This window comes from Dendrobates tinctorius, unplaced genomic scaffold, assembly GCF_039654945.1.
Source record: "Dendrobates tinctorius isolate UK_male_01 unplaced genomic scaffold, ASM3965494v1 ptg000011l, whole genome shotgun sequence".
NCBI lineage: Eukaryota > Metazoa > Chordata > Amphibia > Anura > Dendrobatidae > Dendrobates > Dendrobates tinctorius.
The window spans coordinates 114,271,836-114,290,187 of NW_027361679.1; the positions used below are offsets into that span (position 1 = coordinate 114,271,836).

Below are 18,352 nucleotides of genomic sequence, written 5' to 3' on the forward strand. Positions count from 1 at the left end.
ATCCTTGTGATACTGACTGCTGAACCGTGTATCTAATCCTATCCTGTGTGATACTGTTGTAAGCTGTGTATCTAATCCTATCCTGTGTGAGATACTGTGTGCTGAGCCATGTATCTAATCCTCTCCTGTGTGATACTGAATGCTGAGCCATGTATCTAATCCTCTCTTGTGTGATACTGTGTGCTGAGCCATGTATATTATACTATCCTCGCGATACTGACTGCTGAGCCATGTATCTAATCCTCTCCTGTGTGATACTGACTAATGAGCTGTGTATCTAATCCTCTCCTGTGTGATACTGTGTGCTGAGCCATGTATATAATCCTATCCTGTGTGATACTGACTGCTGAGCTGTGTATCTAATCCTATCCTGTGTGATACTGTGTGCTGAGCCATGTATCTAATCCTATCCTTTGTGTTACTGTCTGCTGAGCTATGTATCTAATCTCCTGTGTGATACAATTTGCTGAGCCATGTAGCTAATCCTATTCTGTGTGATACTGTCTGCTGACCAGTGTATCTAATCCTATCCTTGTGATACTGACTGCTGAACTGTGTATCTAATCCTCTCCTGTGTGATACTGTCTGCTCAGCTGTGTATCTAATTCTATCCTGTGTGATACTGACTGCTGAGCTGTGTATCTAATCCTATCCTGTGTGATACTGTGTGCTGAGCCGTGTATCTAATCCTCTCCTGTGTGATACTGGGCTCCCCCTGCAGTCAGTGTCAGAGGGTGGTCTGTGTTGGCACGGTAATAAATTGTATTATTTACAGCTTTACAGAAGGACGATAACACCATAGAAACGATGAGAATAATAGGCCTCAGTTACCACAACTGTCTACAAGGAAAACTGTTGCTGATAGCAACCAATCACAGCTCAGTTTTCACCTTTTAAAATTCTCTGGAGAAAGAAAGATGCTTAGTGATTGCTTGCAAGGAAAACTGTTGCTCATAGCAACCAATCACAGCTCAGCTTTCATCTTTAAAACAGCTCTGGTGAAATGAAAGATGCTTAGTGATTGGTTGCCATGTGGAGTGGGCATGGCTTGATACACACATACATACATACACTCAGTTTTATATACATTGTAGATAAATGTTGTAAATAAAAAAAAAATGTCTACGTACTATGATCCTAAACTTCATTCCCATTTATCCTGTTGCAAACATCCAGATGGGGAGGGGAGGGATATTACACACATCTGAGCAGATCCCGCCCATTTTTACTGCAGCCATAAGGTAAGCTTGCACCGCACTAGGTACAAAGAATGGAGTCAGGTTTGTAGCATAAGGAGCTACATCCATTCATGTGAGTAACGGAAGTCGCTTCACCTGCTTTGTTGTAGTTGAACAAATTTGTTGTGAAAACGCTATAGTTGCAAAATTTTTGCTGATTTTATACCCGTTTTGATGAGGCTGGGACTGAGCCTACCACACATAGGACCCGATCTGGCAATCTTCCCCACCTTGCAGATTTCTGGTAGGTCAAATAGTGGGCTGCCTGGCCACTGTTTATCTGTAATTTGGTAGTCTGAATACATAGTGGCTGCTGTTCCCACTAGGCCCTGTCTGTAGTTAGCTGCGAATTCTGGGCTGAGCTGTGTGATAAGTCTAGTTAGTTTACTTATCTTAATTGCATGCAAATAAACAAATGGCGGGAAAACTGTATGATCTCAGGGCTGCAAATGCATAAGGATAGCACAAGACTCACAAATCATGTGGAGGAAACAGTTATGAGCCTGATAAGCACGTGTCATAAATCATCCACTAATTGTTACCTCCTAAGGTCTCATTCCCACTTTAGATGAAATCAGAGGAATGTAAAAATCGGATTTAATTCGGACCAATGTTACTCTATGATTTTGTATGTTCATCTGCAATTTTTTTTTTTTTTTTTTTTTTTTCCCAGCTCGGATCGGATACAATCAGACTGGGAAAAAAATTGCAGCATGCTGCGATTGTAATCGGAAATCGGATCACATCCCGCAATAGAAGTCAATGGGTGCGGGGAAAAAAATAGCACAGCACTCTGACCATACGAGTGCCATCCAATTTTTACACGCCGATGTCCTTGGGAAAAGCCAGCAATTCATATATTTATTTATTTTTTACATAAGGCTTCTTGATCGCTTTTTATTACATTTTTTTTTTTTTAACTCAAATATTACTTTTCTTTAACGGTATTTCACCATACTGAATTAATAATGTGGCAGTTTTTTTGATTGGGTCGTTCCACATGTGTCAATACCAAATTTGTTTAATTTTTTTTGGTCTTATCACAAACGTATTTTTAGTGGGAAAAATTTTTTGGTGAAAATTTTTTTTTTTTTTTTTTTTTTTTTTTTTTTCTCCTCACTAAGTCTTACTGTGTTACATGTATAGTGTGTTGTGTTTTTTTTTGTTTTTTTTTTAACTCTGATTGTTGGTCTCATGCATTGCAGTACTCATGTACTGCAGTGCCTGAGACCTGTCAGGGAGTCACTGACTGTTCCTGTGAGATCTGGCTTATAGATGGATCTCACAGACCACTGTACCCTGGAATAATCTCATGACCTTAGGCTACCATTGCAATGATTGGCACACACAATTACCATCATGGGGGAGATCGGTCCTGACATATAATGTCTTTTATCCACTTAGATACCGTGACAGCGGTATTTAAGGGGTTAATCGGCCCCTGATCAGCTGCAAAATCGGGCAGTATTCACTTATTCCTCAGTGCCGTTATAAAGCTTCTCTGAGGAATAAGGTCCTATAAAGCCCCCGTTACACATAGCGATATCGCTAGCTATATCGCTGTAACGTCACCGATTTTGTGATGTAGCAGCGATATCGCTATGTCTGATACTTACCTCCGACCGGCTCCCCCGCTGCTCATCGCTAGTCGCGCGAGAACGTCCTGGACCATTTCTCGTCAGGCGCTTGCTGTGGCGCCGACGAACGACGCGTGGACGTGGGTGGGAGGACGTCAGGATCGCCGCGTCTGACAGGTAAGTAGAGACCCCCGATCCCTGCTGTGTCGCTGGTGAGATCTGCCTGTGTGGCAGCTCACTAGCGACCACTTAGCGATGCACCAGCGATCCATATCGTTGTCGGGATCGCTGGTGCATTGCTAAGTGTAACGGTAAGGGAAGCAGTGAAAATACTGGGCCTAATGACAGCTTGCATCCCCGGAGTGAAGTGGAGTCAGTTCCACTTACGGAAGTTACAGGAGCAGGTTCTGCGAACCTGGGACATTGGACAAGAAGATGACCCTCTCCCTTTCAGTAAAGAAATCACTGGAGTGGTGGACCACCCCGGAAAACCTGAAGGTGGGGGTACCATGGGTTCTCTGTCCCTCTGTCACCGTAACCACAGACGCCAGTCAGTTCGGATGGGGCGGACACACAGAGGGAGAGTACTATCAGTGTCAATGGGACCCAGAGATGAAGACCAGGTCGTCAAATTTCTGGGAATTATACGCCATATGGAAGGTGCTATACCAGGCACGAATGAAGATCAGAGGCAGACATGTGAAGGTTCTCTCTGACAACGTGACAGCAGTGGCGTTTCTAAAGCCCCCGTTACACACAGCGATATCGCTAAAGCGTCACCGATCTTGTGACGCAGCAGCGATATTGCTAGCGAAATCGCTATGTGTGATACTTACCTCTGATCACGCGAGAACGTCCTGGACCGTTTCTCATCGGCCACTTCCTGCTTGCGCCGACGAGTGACGCGGGCGTGGGGACGTCTTCATCGCCGCATCTGACAGGTAAGTAACGACTGCCGACCGCTGCTATGTCGCTGGCGAGATCTGCCTGTTTGGCAGCTCACTAGCGACCATTTAGCGATGCACCAGCGATCCTGACCGGGTCGTATCGTGGTCGGAATCACTGGTGCATCGCTAAATGTAACGGTACCCTTAGACACCAAGGAGGCCCGAGACATCCGTCATTACAACATCTGGCGAATCAGATCTTCAAGTGGGCAGAGAACTCGGTCGAGTCCATCTCGGCGGTATACCTGGAGGGAGCCAGGAACCAGCTGGCAGATTACTTAAGCAGGATATCGATTAAACCCTACAAAATGGCAATTAAATTTGGAGATATTCCACATGCTGTGCCAACGTTTGGGAACACCGCAGGTGAATCTCTTTACCTCCAGAACCAACGCATAGGTCAGAACCTTCTATTCGCTAAATCCCCTAGAGGAAAAGCCAGGGTTGACGCTCTGTCACAACCCTGGGGAGAAGGGCTCCTGTACGCTTTGCCACCTCTTCCACTAATTGCAAGCACTCAGGAAGATACTAGACAACGGAGCAACGGCAATTGTAGTAGTTCCCTTTTGGCCAAAGAGCAGCTGTTTCTCCCTTCTAAACAGAATGTCCTAGGTCATTTTTTTTTTTTTATCGTTGGTGTCCCGCTGGCCGGCATGCATCGCTGTGTTTAACATCGACGAGCGACCTCGTTGGCGACGCAGAACTCGGATGCAGGCGTGAGTCGTCAGAATAGCTGCTGTGTGACAAGGTACCAATGACCGCCGAGGTCGTTGTACAGATAGTTGGAACGTTGCTGTGTCGTTGAATAGATCTGTCTGTTTGACAGCTTACTAGCGACCATGTAGCGACGCACCAGCGATCCTTACCAGGTCGTATCATTGTCGGGATCGCTGGAGCGTCGCTATGTGAAACGGGACCCTAAGACTCTAGCTATTTTTTAAAAGCTTTGAATAAATGTATTGTATCTGGTGTTTACTTATATGCACCAAAAAACAGCCCTGTACTTAGCATGCCTGCATACAGTCTGCCTTGGTAAATGTTTTTTGCTAATGGCAAAAACACACTTATTTGTAGCTCTTTGAAAGCCCACATGAGATATACATGTTATTTGGACTATTCTATGTATTTGTTAATGTTCATTGCCTAATTACACTTGTAAATTATGTATTTTTTTTGCTATATATATCCAGGCTGTGCCACCCAGTTTCCTCATCTGTCTTCTAACCTTTTTTATAGTTCTCTCACTTACCTTGATGATTTGGTTTTATATTGAAATAAACTTTATTTTATTTACTACTAGCTGAAGAGCCTGGCGCAGCCCTGGCAAAGTAACTACAGTTAGATATAGCAAATTATAATGAAAATATATATATCTTTATCTGTGTAGAGCCCCGCCTACTCCGCATAGCCGCATTCACTATAATATCCCATATCATCCCGTCAGCCAGAGCTACCGGACTACTACCCCTAATATCCCACATCGTCCCGTCACCCAGAGCCACCTGACTACTACCCCTAATATCCCACATAATCCCATCAGCCAGAGCCACTGGACAACTACCACTAATATCCCACCAGCCTACTACCCCTAATATCCCACATCAACCCATCATAGCCACCGGACTACTACTCCTGATATCCCACATCATCCCTTCAGCTAGAGCCACCGGACTACTACCTCTAATATCCCACATCATCTCGTCAGCCTGGGGTCAGGGTCAGAACCAGAGCACTGAGTGGAACGGTCCTAACTTCATACAGGGGATCCCTTTAAGAGAGGCCTGGCATCAGAACCAGAGCGCTGAGTGGATTTGCCCTGACTTCCATACCAATGATCCCTTTTATAGAAGCCTGGGGTGAGAATCGGAGCGCTGAGTGGATTTGACCTAACTTCCATACCGGGAATCCCTTTAAGGGAGCCTGGGGTTTAGTACCAGATCATTTGAAGGCAATTGCCCTGATTTCCATACCGGGGATACCTTTAAGAGAGGTATGGGGTCAGAATCAAAACGCTGAGTGGATTTGCCCTAACATGCCTACCAATGATCCTTAGAGACCCTGGGGTCAGAACCACAGAGCTGAGCTGAGTGGAGTGGTCCTAACTTCCATACCGGGGATCCCTTTAAGAGAGGCCAAATCAAAACCAAATCCCTGGATGGATTTGCCCTGACTTCCATACTGGAGATCCCATTAAGAGGGAAGATGTGCCTATGGGATGGAGGGTGTGTGATGTGTATATGGGCAAGGAAGGGGGGGATTAATTTCTGTCATATGCTCTGTGCTCCTTTCTGGGGGCAGACAATGGCTGGGAGCTTATGTTCCCAGGGATGCTAGATTTCTCCCACCATGTCAGTGTCTGCTGAGGTGTTGTCAAGTGGGAAAACTTGCTCATAGCAACCAATCACAGCTCGGCTTCTTTTGAACAGCTCTGGTGAAATGAAACATGCTTCGTGATTGGTTTGTGATACATACATACATACATACATACATTCAGTTTTATATATAGAGATTTGCCTTTGAATGGAGCCCCCAGAAGCTTTATCACAGCAACAACTTTGTCTTTCAGGATGTTCAGGTCTCTATCATTTCCAGTCTCAGTTTCTTCCTGTATCACTGAGTCATTCTTGTAGAGATGCTCAGTATTCTCTTTCCATATTTCCCTGATCTGTTCTGGCTCAGTTACTTTATTCCTGTTGGCGTCTTTCAACATGTCCACTCTTGGTTAAAACTTTCATCATATCAATTTAATCTTTAGGTATGCCTTCCTGGTCTTATCCCTCAGATGTTCACTTTCTATCGCTGTATTTTGGTAATAAAAATCTATTTGTCTGCTTGAAAGGCTCTCCTTAGTATCTTACTGATCTCATCTGCTGCCTACTTGTTACCTTTTGCCCTTGTCATTCATCTTTCTTTGATGATCTTTCCAGTCTCTTATGTTACCTATAGCTTCGGTGGTCTCTTCTTGGTTACTGGCGTCTTCAATAATAATTGTCTTTATGTGTCCATAATTCCTCAAGGTTTTTTTTTTTTTTTATTTGTGTCCAGTGATGGAAATTGGTTGTGAAGACCGTTCCAAAAAACTTCAGGTATGTTGGTCAAATCAAAGTTGGAAATGGCCTGTTGTATAGTCCGTTTGTGCAGCTTGATCATAAGCTTTGTCAACAGTTCATGATTAGTTCCACATTCAGCTAATAGCCTTGTTTTCATGCTAATTATAGACGACCTCCATCTTTGGTGAACACTTACATAGTCAATCTGATTCTAATAGGCCTCATTCAGTGATGTCCATGTGTAGAGTCTCTGTTTGTGATTCATGATGGGCAGTTCATAGAATGGTAGAGATGGAAGGGACCTCCTGGGCCATCTGGTTCACCCCCCCCCCTGCTCAAAGCGGGATTCACTAAATCATCCTAGACAGATCTCTGTCCAGCCTCTGTTTGAAGACTTCTATTGAAGGAGAACTCGCCACCTCTCGTGGCAGCCTGTTCCACTCATTGATCACACTGTCAAGAAGTTTTTTTCTAATATCTAATCTGTGTCTCCTCCCATTCAGTTTCATCCCATTGCTTCTAGTCTTTCCTTGTGCAAATGAGAATAAAAATGATCCTTCTACAATGTGACAGCACTTGAGATATTTGTAGACAGCTATTAAGTCTTCTCTAAGCATTCCCAAATCCTGCAACCGTTCCTCATAGGACATGGTTTGCAGACCGGTCCTCATTCTGGTCGCTCTTCTCTGAACTTGATTTGTCTTACAAAAGTCAATGAATCTTCCTCCAGCCTCATTTTGTTCTTCAAGTCCAAAGTTTCTAGCAACGGTCCCATGTTTGCCATGGCTCATTATGGCATTCAAGTTTCCCATGATAATGAGTAAGTCTTGTTTTGCATCTTGTCTATTTCCTCTTAAACTTGATCATAGAATAGTTCAATGGTCTCCTCCTTTACATCCGTTGTTGGTGAGTAGACTTGTATGATTGTAACATGGATTGGCACTACCTTTAGTCGTATCGAGAGGACTCTAGTGACACACTGGTACTGCCATGAACGGAAAGTCATGCCTCTGGTAAGGTGTAATAGAAGTAGTAAGATGACATCCATGGAGGTCACCATGAACCCACAACTGTCATAGCATGCCAGTCGTGCCAATAATTGCTGTGCAGGAGGCCAATGGGTATCTGAGGAAGCAGCTTAAGGTATAAGCTACTTGGATCAAGACTGACATTGATCCCAGTATTTGAAGCAAGAGCAGGTTAAGTAATACAGCTCAGCTCCTGACACTACGTGGATTCACTGAATGTGACCACAAGATCAGTGCGTGCTGAAAATGTATTGGTACAATTCTACTATATTGGGTGTGTTGGGGAAGATGTTGAATATGGGCTAATGTGTTTTAGGTCACCCCCCATCTCCTCCAAATTAATGATATTCTCAAGTTTGAATAAAAGGCTGAATACACAATGTTCTTGTGTACTTAGTCAGCCTTATCTATAATTTAAGTAATCCTTTAGGTTATAGCATAATACAGTACTGTGGAAGAAAAATCAAATGTGGGCATAGCTCTTCTCCTGCATAATTGTAGCTCCCTCGAAGTATCAATTTATGGAAAAACCACTGAGAACTTAAACACTGAAGTGTCATCAAAGCTTCTTAACTGCATATAAAAGACAACTGACAATAGAATAGCTTTTAAGTGTTTTTCTTCCTTTTCAAAGAGAGAAGCTACTTAAGGCTTCATTTGGCAAGCATAAGTAGTGTAAGATCACACCTCAAGCTGAGCTAGTAAATAAAAGACCAAAAGGTGACCCAAACTTAGGGGGTCATTTTGTATTTGAAACATCCCTTTGATGTGGACTTTATCAATAGTCTCAGAGACATTTAAGTAGGGAAATTCAATTAGTTTAAGGGTTTTTGACACCGCTTTTGTGTTTTAAGATTACAATCTAAGCAACCTCTTATTGTAGCCTTGGCACCAAAATACTTTTGACCTCTCTCCCCCAGGGATATAAGTCAGAGCTGCACATGTAGAATCCCTCTAGTATCCTGAAGGCAATATTAGGAACCAGACATGGAGTACTCATTGCTGGTAAAGCTCATCATCTGCAGTTTATTTTGCTTCTTCTGTGTCGCCTGTAAGTATTCTATTTTTTTCCACTGAAAAACTACATATTTTTATTTATTCAATATTTATTATACTATCATTTGAGGAGCATGTGCTCTGCTCTCAATTATAGTGGTGTGAGCATGTTCTAAATATCACTATTGGAAGGTATTTAGTATTCTGAGCAATCCTGTGTGTTTTCTTACCGTGAATGAATGTATTGCACCCTCTGCAGGTGACGGTGCCATAAACAGGCCTCCCGACAGAAGGAATTTATTTACAGAGCGAGGATGTTGTAAACGGCAAAGTAATTTTGCCTATATTGGACAGGGTATGTACACATGTGTGGAATGACATGGTGACGTCTCAGAAACTCTTCTTATATTGAATCTTATATAAAGATATTATTTTTGCGTTTATACTAACAATTCTTGATTTTTCTGTAGATATATCGGGCAGTCCCGTAAGTGTGGATGTTGGATTATGCAGATCTCACTGTGGAGTCCCTCAAAGATTCAATTCTTACAATTCTGGATTTCCGGGGCTTCCAAAACATTCATCAATGCTGGAATTCCTGAAAAATAAAAAGGTTATAAATATTAGAATTCTATTCATCTACTTGTTTTAGCTTTTTATCTGCTTGTTACTTTTAGAATCTAACGTATCAAAAAGTTAATTGGTCACTCACCGATTTATTTTCTTTGCATGGTCGAGAGTAGCCTACCACTGTTTCGCTCACAGGGCGCTTCATCAAGTTTTCTTGATAAAGAGCTCTGTGTGTGAAATTTGCTTTTTTATCACACTTCATGGTGAGCGACAATCTACCGTTCAAATATTGTGCACCACACTTGTGAATACTGCTCAATGGGTTCATCCTGTTTTTGGGAGTGATGTCGACCTATTTTATTTATACATTCTATTTATTTTTATTATATGGACTTCTAGAATCTCTCTACAACTCTAACAGCTCATCTGATTCCATTGTCTTTTCAAACATTTTAATCTATTTGACCCTCATTGCAATAATCTTGTACAATGGTATCTTTTATTATAGTTACGAGACAGAGTGCCTGACACAACTCTGACATCAGGTTCTGAGCCATCATGTCCCCATGAGACTAGCTGTCAGCCAACAAAGGTTGGATTAGAGAGGGTTCTGCTATTCCAGGGAATTCAAGAAGTGGAGGTGATTGAGGACTGTCAATGTAATCCCACCCCACAAGAGTGCATTCGAATGCCATTTTTAAAGACCTTCTTCCCAGAAACACCCTTTGAGTCAACAGTGGATGTTGGAAAATGTTCGAGTCCTACAGTTAGTTCAGGTATGGTTAACATGTGACTATTTATTTTTTTTTTAGCAAACTTTTTTTCCTTTATGCTTAGCTTATATAGCGCCATCATATTCCACAGCGCTTTACAGACATTATCATCACTGTCCCCATTGGGGATCACAATCTAAATTCCCTATCAGTATGTCTTTGAAGTGTGGGAGGAAACCAGAGACCCCGGAGGAAGCCCACGCAAACACGAAGAGAACATACAAACTCCTTGCAGATGATGTCCTTGGTGGGATTAGAACCCAGGACCCCAGAGGTGCAAGGCTGCAGTGCTAACCACTGAGCCACCTTACATAACTAATCATTCATGAGTATGCAAATAAGCATGTTCAATTAATTTCTAACTTTAAACAATATGAGGCAAGCATTGCAATGGTTAAAAGATTGCTCTAGCACTGGTTTCGAACAACTAAGGCCTCATACAGGCGTACGTTGTAAACACATACATGAAAAAATGATCCCATTGTCATCAGTGTATGGTCCGTGTGTCCATTTTTACCATTATTGTGTCCTCAGTGTGTCCGTTTTTACCATCAGAGTGTACTCAGTGTGTCATCAGTGTATGGTCCATATGTCCATGTTTACCATCAGTGTGTCCGTTTTTACCATCGCTGGGTCATCAGTGTGTTCATTTTTACCATACATGTGTCACCAGTGTTTTTCACTAATGGATAAATAATGTTAACCGCTTTCTGACATTAGGCGTAATAATATAATATGCCTATGTCAGACACCCTCCTTTTGATGTGGGCTTCAGCGCTGAGCCCACGTGTTTTCCGGCACATATCAACTGTTTTGAACAGCTGACATGTGCTTCTAACAGCAGCAAGTGGAATAACATCCATCTGTGGCTCTTAACTAGTTAAATGCCACTGTCAAACTCTTGACAGTGGCATTTCACACACGTTTCCGGCAAACACACCAGAAATCCCACCCATTGGCACCTGTGTCACATGACCGCTGGTCGCCAATGGGTTGGCATGACAACCAGAGGTCTCCAGCAGACCTCTAGAATTGTCACTTCTGGAATACTACGAGCGCCACCCGTTGGTCAACGCTCATAGCAAGTCAGCAATTGTGCTACACACACAGGCGATCTGATCATCGCCTGTATATAGCAGAGTGGATCAGGTTATGGCAGCTTCTAGTTTACCATGGAAGCTATTGAAGCATGCCAAAAGTAAAAAAAAAAAAAGAAAAAATAAATAAAAGTTCACCCCATTCAAAATAAAACAATAAAAAAAAATCAAATATACACATATTTGGGATCGCCACATTCAGAATCGCCCGATCTATCAATATAGAAAAAGAATTAACCTGATCGCTAAACGACGTAATGAGAGAAAAAAAGTAAAAACACAAGAATTGAGGATTTTTTGGTTGCCGCAACATTGAACTAAAATGCAGTAACGGGTGATCAAAAGATCGTATCTGCACCAAAATGGTATCATTAAAATCGTCGGCTCAGCGCCCAAAAAATAAACCCTCACCCAACCTGAGATCACGAAAAATGGAGACACTATGGGTATCGGAAAAGGCGCAATCTTTTTTTTTTTTTTTTTTTTTTTTTTTTTTTTTTTGCAATTTCACCATACTTGGAATTTTTTTCCCATTTTCCAGTACACGATGTGTTTGAAACTAATGGTGTCTGTCAAAAGTACAACTTGTACTGCAAAAAACAAGCCCTCAAATGGCCATTTTGACTGAAAAAAAAGTTATGGCTCTGGGAAGAAGGGGAGCAAAAAACGAAAATGAAAAAAGCTCCGGTCATGAAGGGATTAAACCCTGACAGCCCATGGATGACATTTGTGTGCTGTATGTGTTTTTCATGGACCCATAGACTTGTATTGGCAATTTTCATCCACAATACCAGAAAAAAACAGACATGTCTCCGTGAGTTTGCACGGCCTGTGAATAGCACCGCAGATTATAATGGGTACATGCCCTATCCATGAAAAATACAGATACAACACGAACGTCTGAATGAGGCCTAATATCGAATACTGTGTTTTGACATTTAATTTTTATTGGTCTAAGAATATGGAGTAAGTACCTTACACTAAATTCCTTACAGGCCTTCGGTGTGCCCCAATTAAATTTGATACTATAATTGTTGAAAGTGCAAATGGAGCAGTCATAGTCCAGACTGTGGAAACGTGTGAAATGATGGAGAACTGCTACAGGGTGACCTACTTTGAATATTACTATGAAGTTGTATATAATGCCAAAGGTGTCAAAGAAGAAAGGCTTAAGGTAATCGATCTACATTAACTCACTTATCTTTGCATCACATCTTTTATTTATAGCATTATCTCTCTATCTGTCGATCTCTATCTGTCGATCTCTATCTGTCGATCTCTATCTGTCGATCTCTATCTGTCGATCTCTATCTGTCGATCTCTATCTGTCGATCTCTATCTGTCGATCTCTATCTGTCGATCTCTAGATATATCTACCTATCTATTATCTATCTGTATCTATTTACCTAGCTAGCTATCTACAGTGGGGGAAGTAAGTATTTTATCCCTCACTCATTTTTTTCAAGCAAAGCAGCACACCATGTTGGAATCAGTTCAAGTGCAATTTAATTGCCCATCCGGCGACGTTTGTCCCAAAGGATTGTGGAAAAGGCTTGGAAAAGGTCCACAATCCTTTGAGACCGAAACTTCGCTGGATGGGCAATTAAATTGCACTTGAACTGATTCCAACATGGTGTGCTGCTTTCAACTTTTTGGATATTATATAAATAGATATATATGCCAAAGAATCCTGATAGCATGCAGAGTATACTGTGAGAATTCAGACGTCTGCAGTCATATAAAATGACTGCAGACTCGTCACAAACCTGGACAACCCCTTTAATACTTCTAACAGAAATAATAACATGAGAATTAGTATGTATCCCAAAGACATTTGCATCTAGGTACCTTATTCGACTCCAATGAAAGAATGTAGTCTTTCTTCATCTTGTCAAGACTCCATGATGACTTTTCACAATGTCATTGAAAATAGCATTGCCAATATAATGCTCCTGAATAAAAATATCTGCCCTACACTGAGCCCCTGAATAATTTCCCATCAGCATATTCCCTGCACCAAATATGACCCCCAGTCTGTCCCTCTTATGGTACATGCCCTCTCCTTTTCCTATTGGACCCTCTTCACACTGTGTCCCCCTATAGGGCCCAGTCTCTATACTGTACCCTTCATCACATTCCCAATTCTTGGCATACTGTCCCCTCCTGGCTGTGCATGTCCTCCCATGCTACCCCTACACACACACACACACACACACACACACACACACACACACACACACACACACACACACACACACACACACACACACTTCAGTCTATATTCTGTGTCCACGCATACTGTTTACCCCATAAGGTCTCCTCACACTATTCCCCTCATTTGTCTTATAATAATAATTTTATTTCTATAGCGCCAACATATTCCGCAGCACTTTACATTTTAGAGGGGACTTGTGCAGACAAAAAACGACATTGCAGATTAATAATAATGCTAAAAGAAACAGATACCAAGAGGAATGAGGGCCCTGCTCGCAAGCTTACAATCTATGAGGAAAAAGGGGAGACACGAAAGGTGGGTGGTAACAATTGCTTTCGTTGTTCGGATCAGCCATAGTGTAAGAATCGGGTGTTCATGTAATGCTGCATGAATCGGTTATCAGCCAGAATATGTAAAAGTACAGACACAGGGGGCTATTAAATGCATATAGCGTGTGAGAATATGATACAAAGAACCTGGTTATGGTGAAATTTTTGAATAGGCAACACAGCGATGGTTAAATGCGTTGAGGAGGTAAGGAATTCTGAGGGCACGCTTAAAATTGTGGGTATTGGGGATTCCCCCTCCTCGTACAGTCTCCTCTTACATCCCCACTGCTAACCATACTTTCTGCTCATATATTTACCCCTCACTCCACGTAATGTCTGCCACATCCCATCTCCCTTGCTTCTCATACTGCGGCCGCATGCATAATTTCCCTCACTACTCATACTGTCTGCACCCATCACCCCACTAATCATACTTTGTCTGCACCCATCCCCAATATCCCCCACTGACTCCCCATACTGTGTCAACATACATTCCCCCTTTGATCCCATATTGAGTTTGCACGCATCCTCCTCAGTCTGTTTCCACCCCAATCCCCCCCATGCACCATGCTGTGTCTGCACCCATCTCCTTCTCATAGATTCCCTCCCTCGCTCCTTATACTGTCCGCAACCAGACCCCCACTCATCTTGCTGTACAAGTACCCATACCTCCACTCACTAATGTATCTGCAACCATCCCCCATTCCTCATACTGTCTGCACCCATTCCCCCTTACTGTTTCCTCATACATGCCCCCAATCTCCCCCCTTGCTCCTCATACTGTGTCTTCAAATTTCTCCCGCTGTGCGGATGATGTCAGCAGCGTGATCACATAACCTGATCATGCTACTGACGTCAACCTGACTCCGCATCGGAAAGAAGCAAGTACAATTGTTCACTGAGAGCCATAGCGCTGCATCTTCTCTGGCAATGGCCGACTCCCAGTCCAGGGGCGGCAAAATATAGTTGCCGGGGTAGACACCTTGGACCGCCGCATTAAGCTCTGTTTTTATCTATCTATCTAATCCATATATCCATTTATCTACATATATTATATTATCTAGCTATTATCATTTAGTTATTTATCTTTCTAGAGTCAGCATTGGTAAGAATGCTGTAATATTAGTCAAGGTTTAATTTTTTTTTCTAGGCAAAGCCCTTGTTTGCTGGATTTTGACCCAGCCAGCTGTGTTTGAAGGATTTTGGTATTGTACAAACAGTTTTTGATATGCAGGAAGGTTTCTACTAATGCAAATGAGTCTCTTGCAGTTGACTCTTGTATTGTATGCAGTAATGGGGATTTCATTTCAACTTCTTTGTCTTGTAAATCCTCTAGGAAATTGATGTAGGCCAGTGCCTAGGAGGTTGTTCATCAGGAAATCATTGTCTACTCAGGTAAGCACAGCTGGTTGACTCCCTCCAATTCCCCACAGAGTCTTATTTCCTTTTACCTTGGTTCAGCAACAGGAAATAAAATGAGTTTTTACGGATTAATGTTGAACAATAGCCTTCAATGTATCAATTTGCAGATAAAGTGATTATATTATATATAGTGTTATATAGTTCAACAGAAAATATATTGAGCTTTTTATTACTACCTATAATTTTCATATTATGCTGCATTTGTATTTTTATGACAGAATTTCCTGGAGTGGGGGGTTGCAAAGCTCCCTAATTAACTTTTGTCATTCTTTTAGGGATTCTCGGAACAGGGATCACTGTTTGGTCTGGGCTGAAGGATCAGGCAATGGTTGTATACCACAGGAATATGAGACACATACATTCAGAAGCAGAAATGGACACATACGCTCTGTCCTAGCCATTAAGACTTGCAATTGTAGAGTGTAAACTTTGCAATAGAATTTATTAGGCAATTGATGCTACTTACAAATGGGAGTTGAACAGATACATTGTTTGGCTCATACAGGAAACATACCCTATGGAAAGTGTGATGCCTGGGAACAACAAATTCTCACTGATTTAGCACTGTCACTAGTGGTCTGAGACGTTCACGTTCAGCTTCTTGTGCTCTAAACCAAGGCACTTGAGTCTAGGTGCCTGTGTGTCAGTACAACATTTTTGGCACTAGAAAATTCACTTCTTATAGCAAACGACAGTTGTGGTCTCCATATATGAAACTTCATTGGAGACATTGATCTATGGCAACAACATTTAGAGATGAGCAAATTTGTCTGGATTCGGTTCCAAATACAATCAGACTCGAATATTGTGTTTGCAATATTCGTTGAACACAGCCGAACGTCAATAGAGTCAAAGGGAGTATAAATTACCGAATATATTCGGAACCGCTCATAAGACATACATTCGGCACGAATAGTGTTCGAATATGGCAAAATCAGATTCAGGGCCAAAATCCAAACAAATTTGCTCATCTCCAATTGTAACCAGTCAGAGGTTACCTTTCATTTGTTAACCTGCTTTTGACAAATGTAAACTGCGTTGTGATTAGCTGTTATGTAAGGTGACACATTACAGTTGGATGATATCAGTAAGGCCCTGTTCATATTATAAACAGAAACCTTATTATAATGGTTGTGTTACACAAACAAACCTGAATGTTTGAGAATGGGACACAGCCGGTTCCGCCAATATGACAGTCGTTTTGACGGGAGAAGTATGTATAAATCGCTTTTCTTCTTGTGTAACATAACGATTATTGACAGACCACAACACAGTGTAAACTAAAATATTGTAAATATTAAATTTTTTAATTTTTTTTTAGCGTTAAATATACATTTGTAAAGTAATTAAAACAGTGTCCAGTTTTCCATATGTGAATCTCATTTCATTATAGGGCTTTGTTCTGCTGACCGAACCTGCCATAAATCTGATGTAAATGCCAGTGTTCTCCAGAATTTGATGGGATTTTTAAATGTGACTTTACTTTCCAAATTACACATCTAGTCTTATCCAAGGTAACATGATCCTTCAGAAGATTAAGAGAAGGGCTTAGGATAACCCCCCTTGGCTAACTAAACTAGATTTACATACATCGAGGAAAAGGAGAAGGCTGCCATATCCCGGGAATGGAGAGGCTCAGGAACAAAAATAAAAGAAAGCAAAATAGCCTAAGAAAATTCTGGAGAAAGGTGGCATTTAGATCACTTTGATATTTAGAAGCTTTACACATTTAAAAACTTATGACACGTGACTGATCACCTTTCAAAAGTTACTACCTGCCCAAAGGGTATTTTATAACTTGTAAATCAGTGGGGGGTCTGACTGCTCAGAGCCCCAGACTCAGAGGAATGGTGCTCTGAAATGCCCACAGAGGTCTGATCACTGGGACCCCCACTGATCCTGAGAAGGGGCAAGCATGCGCATACATGCTTCATTCACTCTTGATGGTATGTCAGAGATGAGTCGAACGCAGTGCTCAGCTATCCCCAGCAGTCCCATCGAAAATTAATGGAGCGGAGGCTTCCATCCTGAGTCTCTGCTTTATTCAGATGGAGTTGTCCAGAACTCCCATCTCAGGATCAGTGGGGGTCTTAGCAGTCAGATCTCAAGTGATTGGAAAGTTATCCAGAATCTTTTAGAATAGCTGACCTCAAACATTTTCGGTCCCATGCTGCCTCACCACCACTGTTCCAATATCTGTTTTTTTGGCTACAGCTCGCATCATGGCTGCAGCCAATCCATAACCTTAGTTGGCTCAGTTGATGTTGGTGGCATGAGCTCCTGACCCTGAGAGAATGAATACTATCTGATTTTGTTATTATACATTACTGGAAACGTTTGGCGTCCACTTTTCTAAAAAAATGGAAAAAAAACACTTTAATTGTATTCGGCATTTGACACCTTGGCTTTGCTTCAGTCTATTCATATTATATTTTGAGAGCGAAAAATAAAGTCCAAATTATTTTAACACTTCTGGGAATGTTTTCCATCCTTTGACTTGTGGGAACTGTAATACTTGTAAATGTGAATATATAGTTTTCAGATTGTAAATAAACTTTATTTTGACTAAATCTGTCCACGTTGGAAACACGGTGATCCCTCAACATAGTTGTATGTTAATTCTTGTGTGTTAAAATTATTCTGTTTTTGAGAACTGATAATTGCTTCAACCACCACCCCAAATAGCGACAGTTTAAGGGTCAATTAAATCTCTTGATTGTGACTTTTAATGGTAGATGGCTGACCCATAAAGGACTTTCAATCCAACGCAGTATTTTAGAAATACGAGTACACCACAATGCAACAGAAATAATCCTCTCCACTCCCCTATTAGAATGATAGTGCACCTCCACAATTTAACATATGCCTTCTTCCTTCTCCCTTGAAAATGCTTTTTCAACACTTGCAAACAAACTACAGGATTAACTCTCTTCCTGCTGGTAATGGAAGGCACAGGCCAGTCACCTAATTCATCATTTTATAGCATGTCATTAGTTCTGGCATACACATCAACATGAAATCTCAGCATTTAAAAGCTTATAGGGTTTTAAAACCCCAGCACTTCTTTAGTATCCAAGGATAAACCCAGCAGAACACACACCTCTCTAAGA

At 41.7% G+C, this 18,352-nt stretch overlaps 1 protein-coding gene across 3 annotated transcripts; it reads left to right on the forward strand.

Moving 5' to 3' along the window:
* The first annotated feature begins 1,241 nt into the window (after window positions 1-1,241).
* LOC141049678 (uncharacterized) lies at window positions 1,242-17,812 on the forward strand. Of its 3 annotated transcripts, none has more exons than XM_073546329.1 (8): window positions 1,242-1,311; window positions 8,761-8,891; window positions 9,096-9,191; window positions 9,307-9,449; window positions 9,915-10,182; window positions 12,272-12,450; window positions 15,157-15,215; window positions 15,518-17,812. In XM_073546329.1, the coding sequence occupies exons 2-8, from the start codon at window positions 8,828-8,830 to the stop codon at window positions 15,666-15,668; spliced, it is 960 nt and encodes a 319-aa protein (XP_073402430.1). In that variant the 5' UTR covers window positions 1,242-1,311; window positions 8,761-8,827; the 3' UTR covers window positions 15,669-17,812. The 3 variants fall into 3 exon arrangements, with proteins under 3 accessions (XP_073402430.1, XP_073402434.1, XP_073402440.1); XM_073546333.1 differs by having other exon boundaries at window positions 1,262-1,482; XM_073546339.1 differs by lacking the exon at window positions 1,242-1,311 and adding an exon at window positions 1,984-2,004.
* The last annotated feature ends 540 nt before the right edge of the window (window positions 17,813-18,352 follow it).

Coding starts and splice junctions, on each gene's coding strand:
- LOC141049678 (XM_073546329.1), top strand. CDS start 8,828: ATGGAGTACTCATTGCTGGTAAAGCTCATCATCTGCAGTTTATTTTGC. Junction 10,183..12,271: donor GAGTCCTACAGTTAGTTCAG/GTATGGTTAACA, acceptor AATTCCTTACAG/GCCTTCGGTGTGCCCCAATT. Junction 15,216..15,517: donor GGAAATCATTGTCTACTCAG/GTAAGCACAGCT, acceptor TCATTCTTTTAG/GGATTCTCGGAACAGGGATC.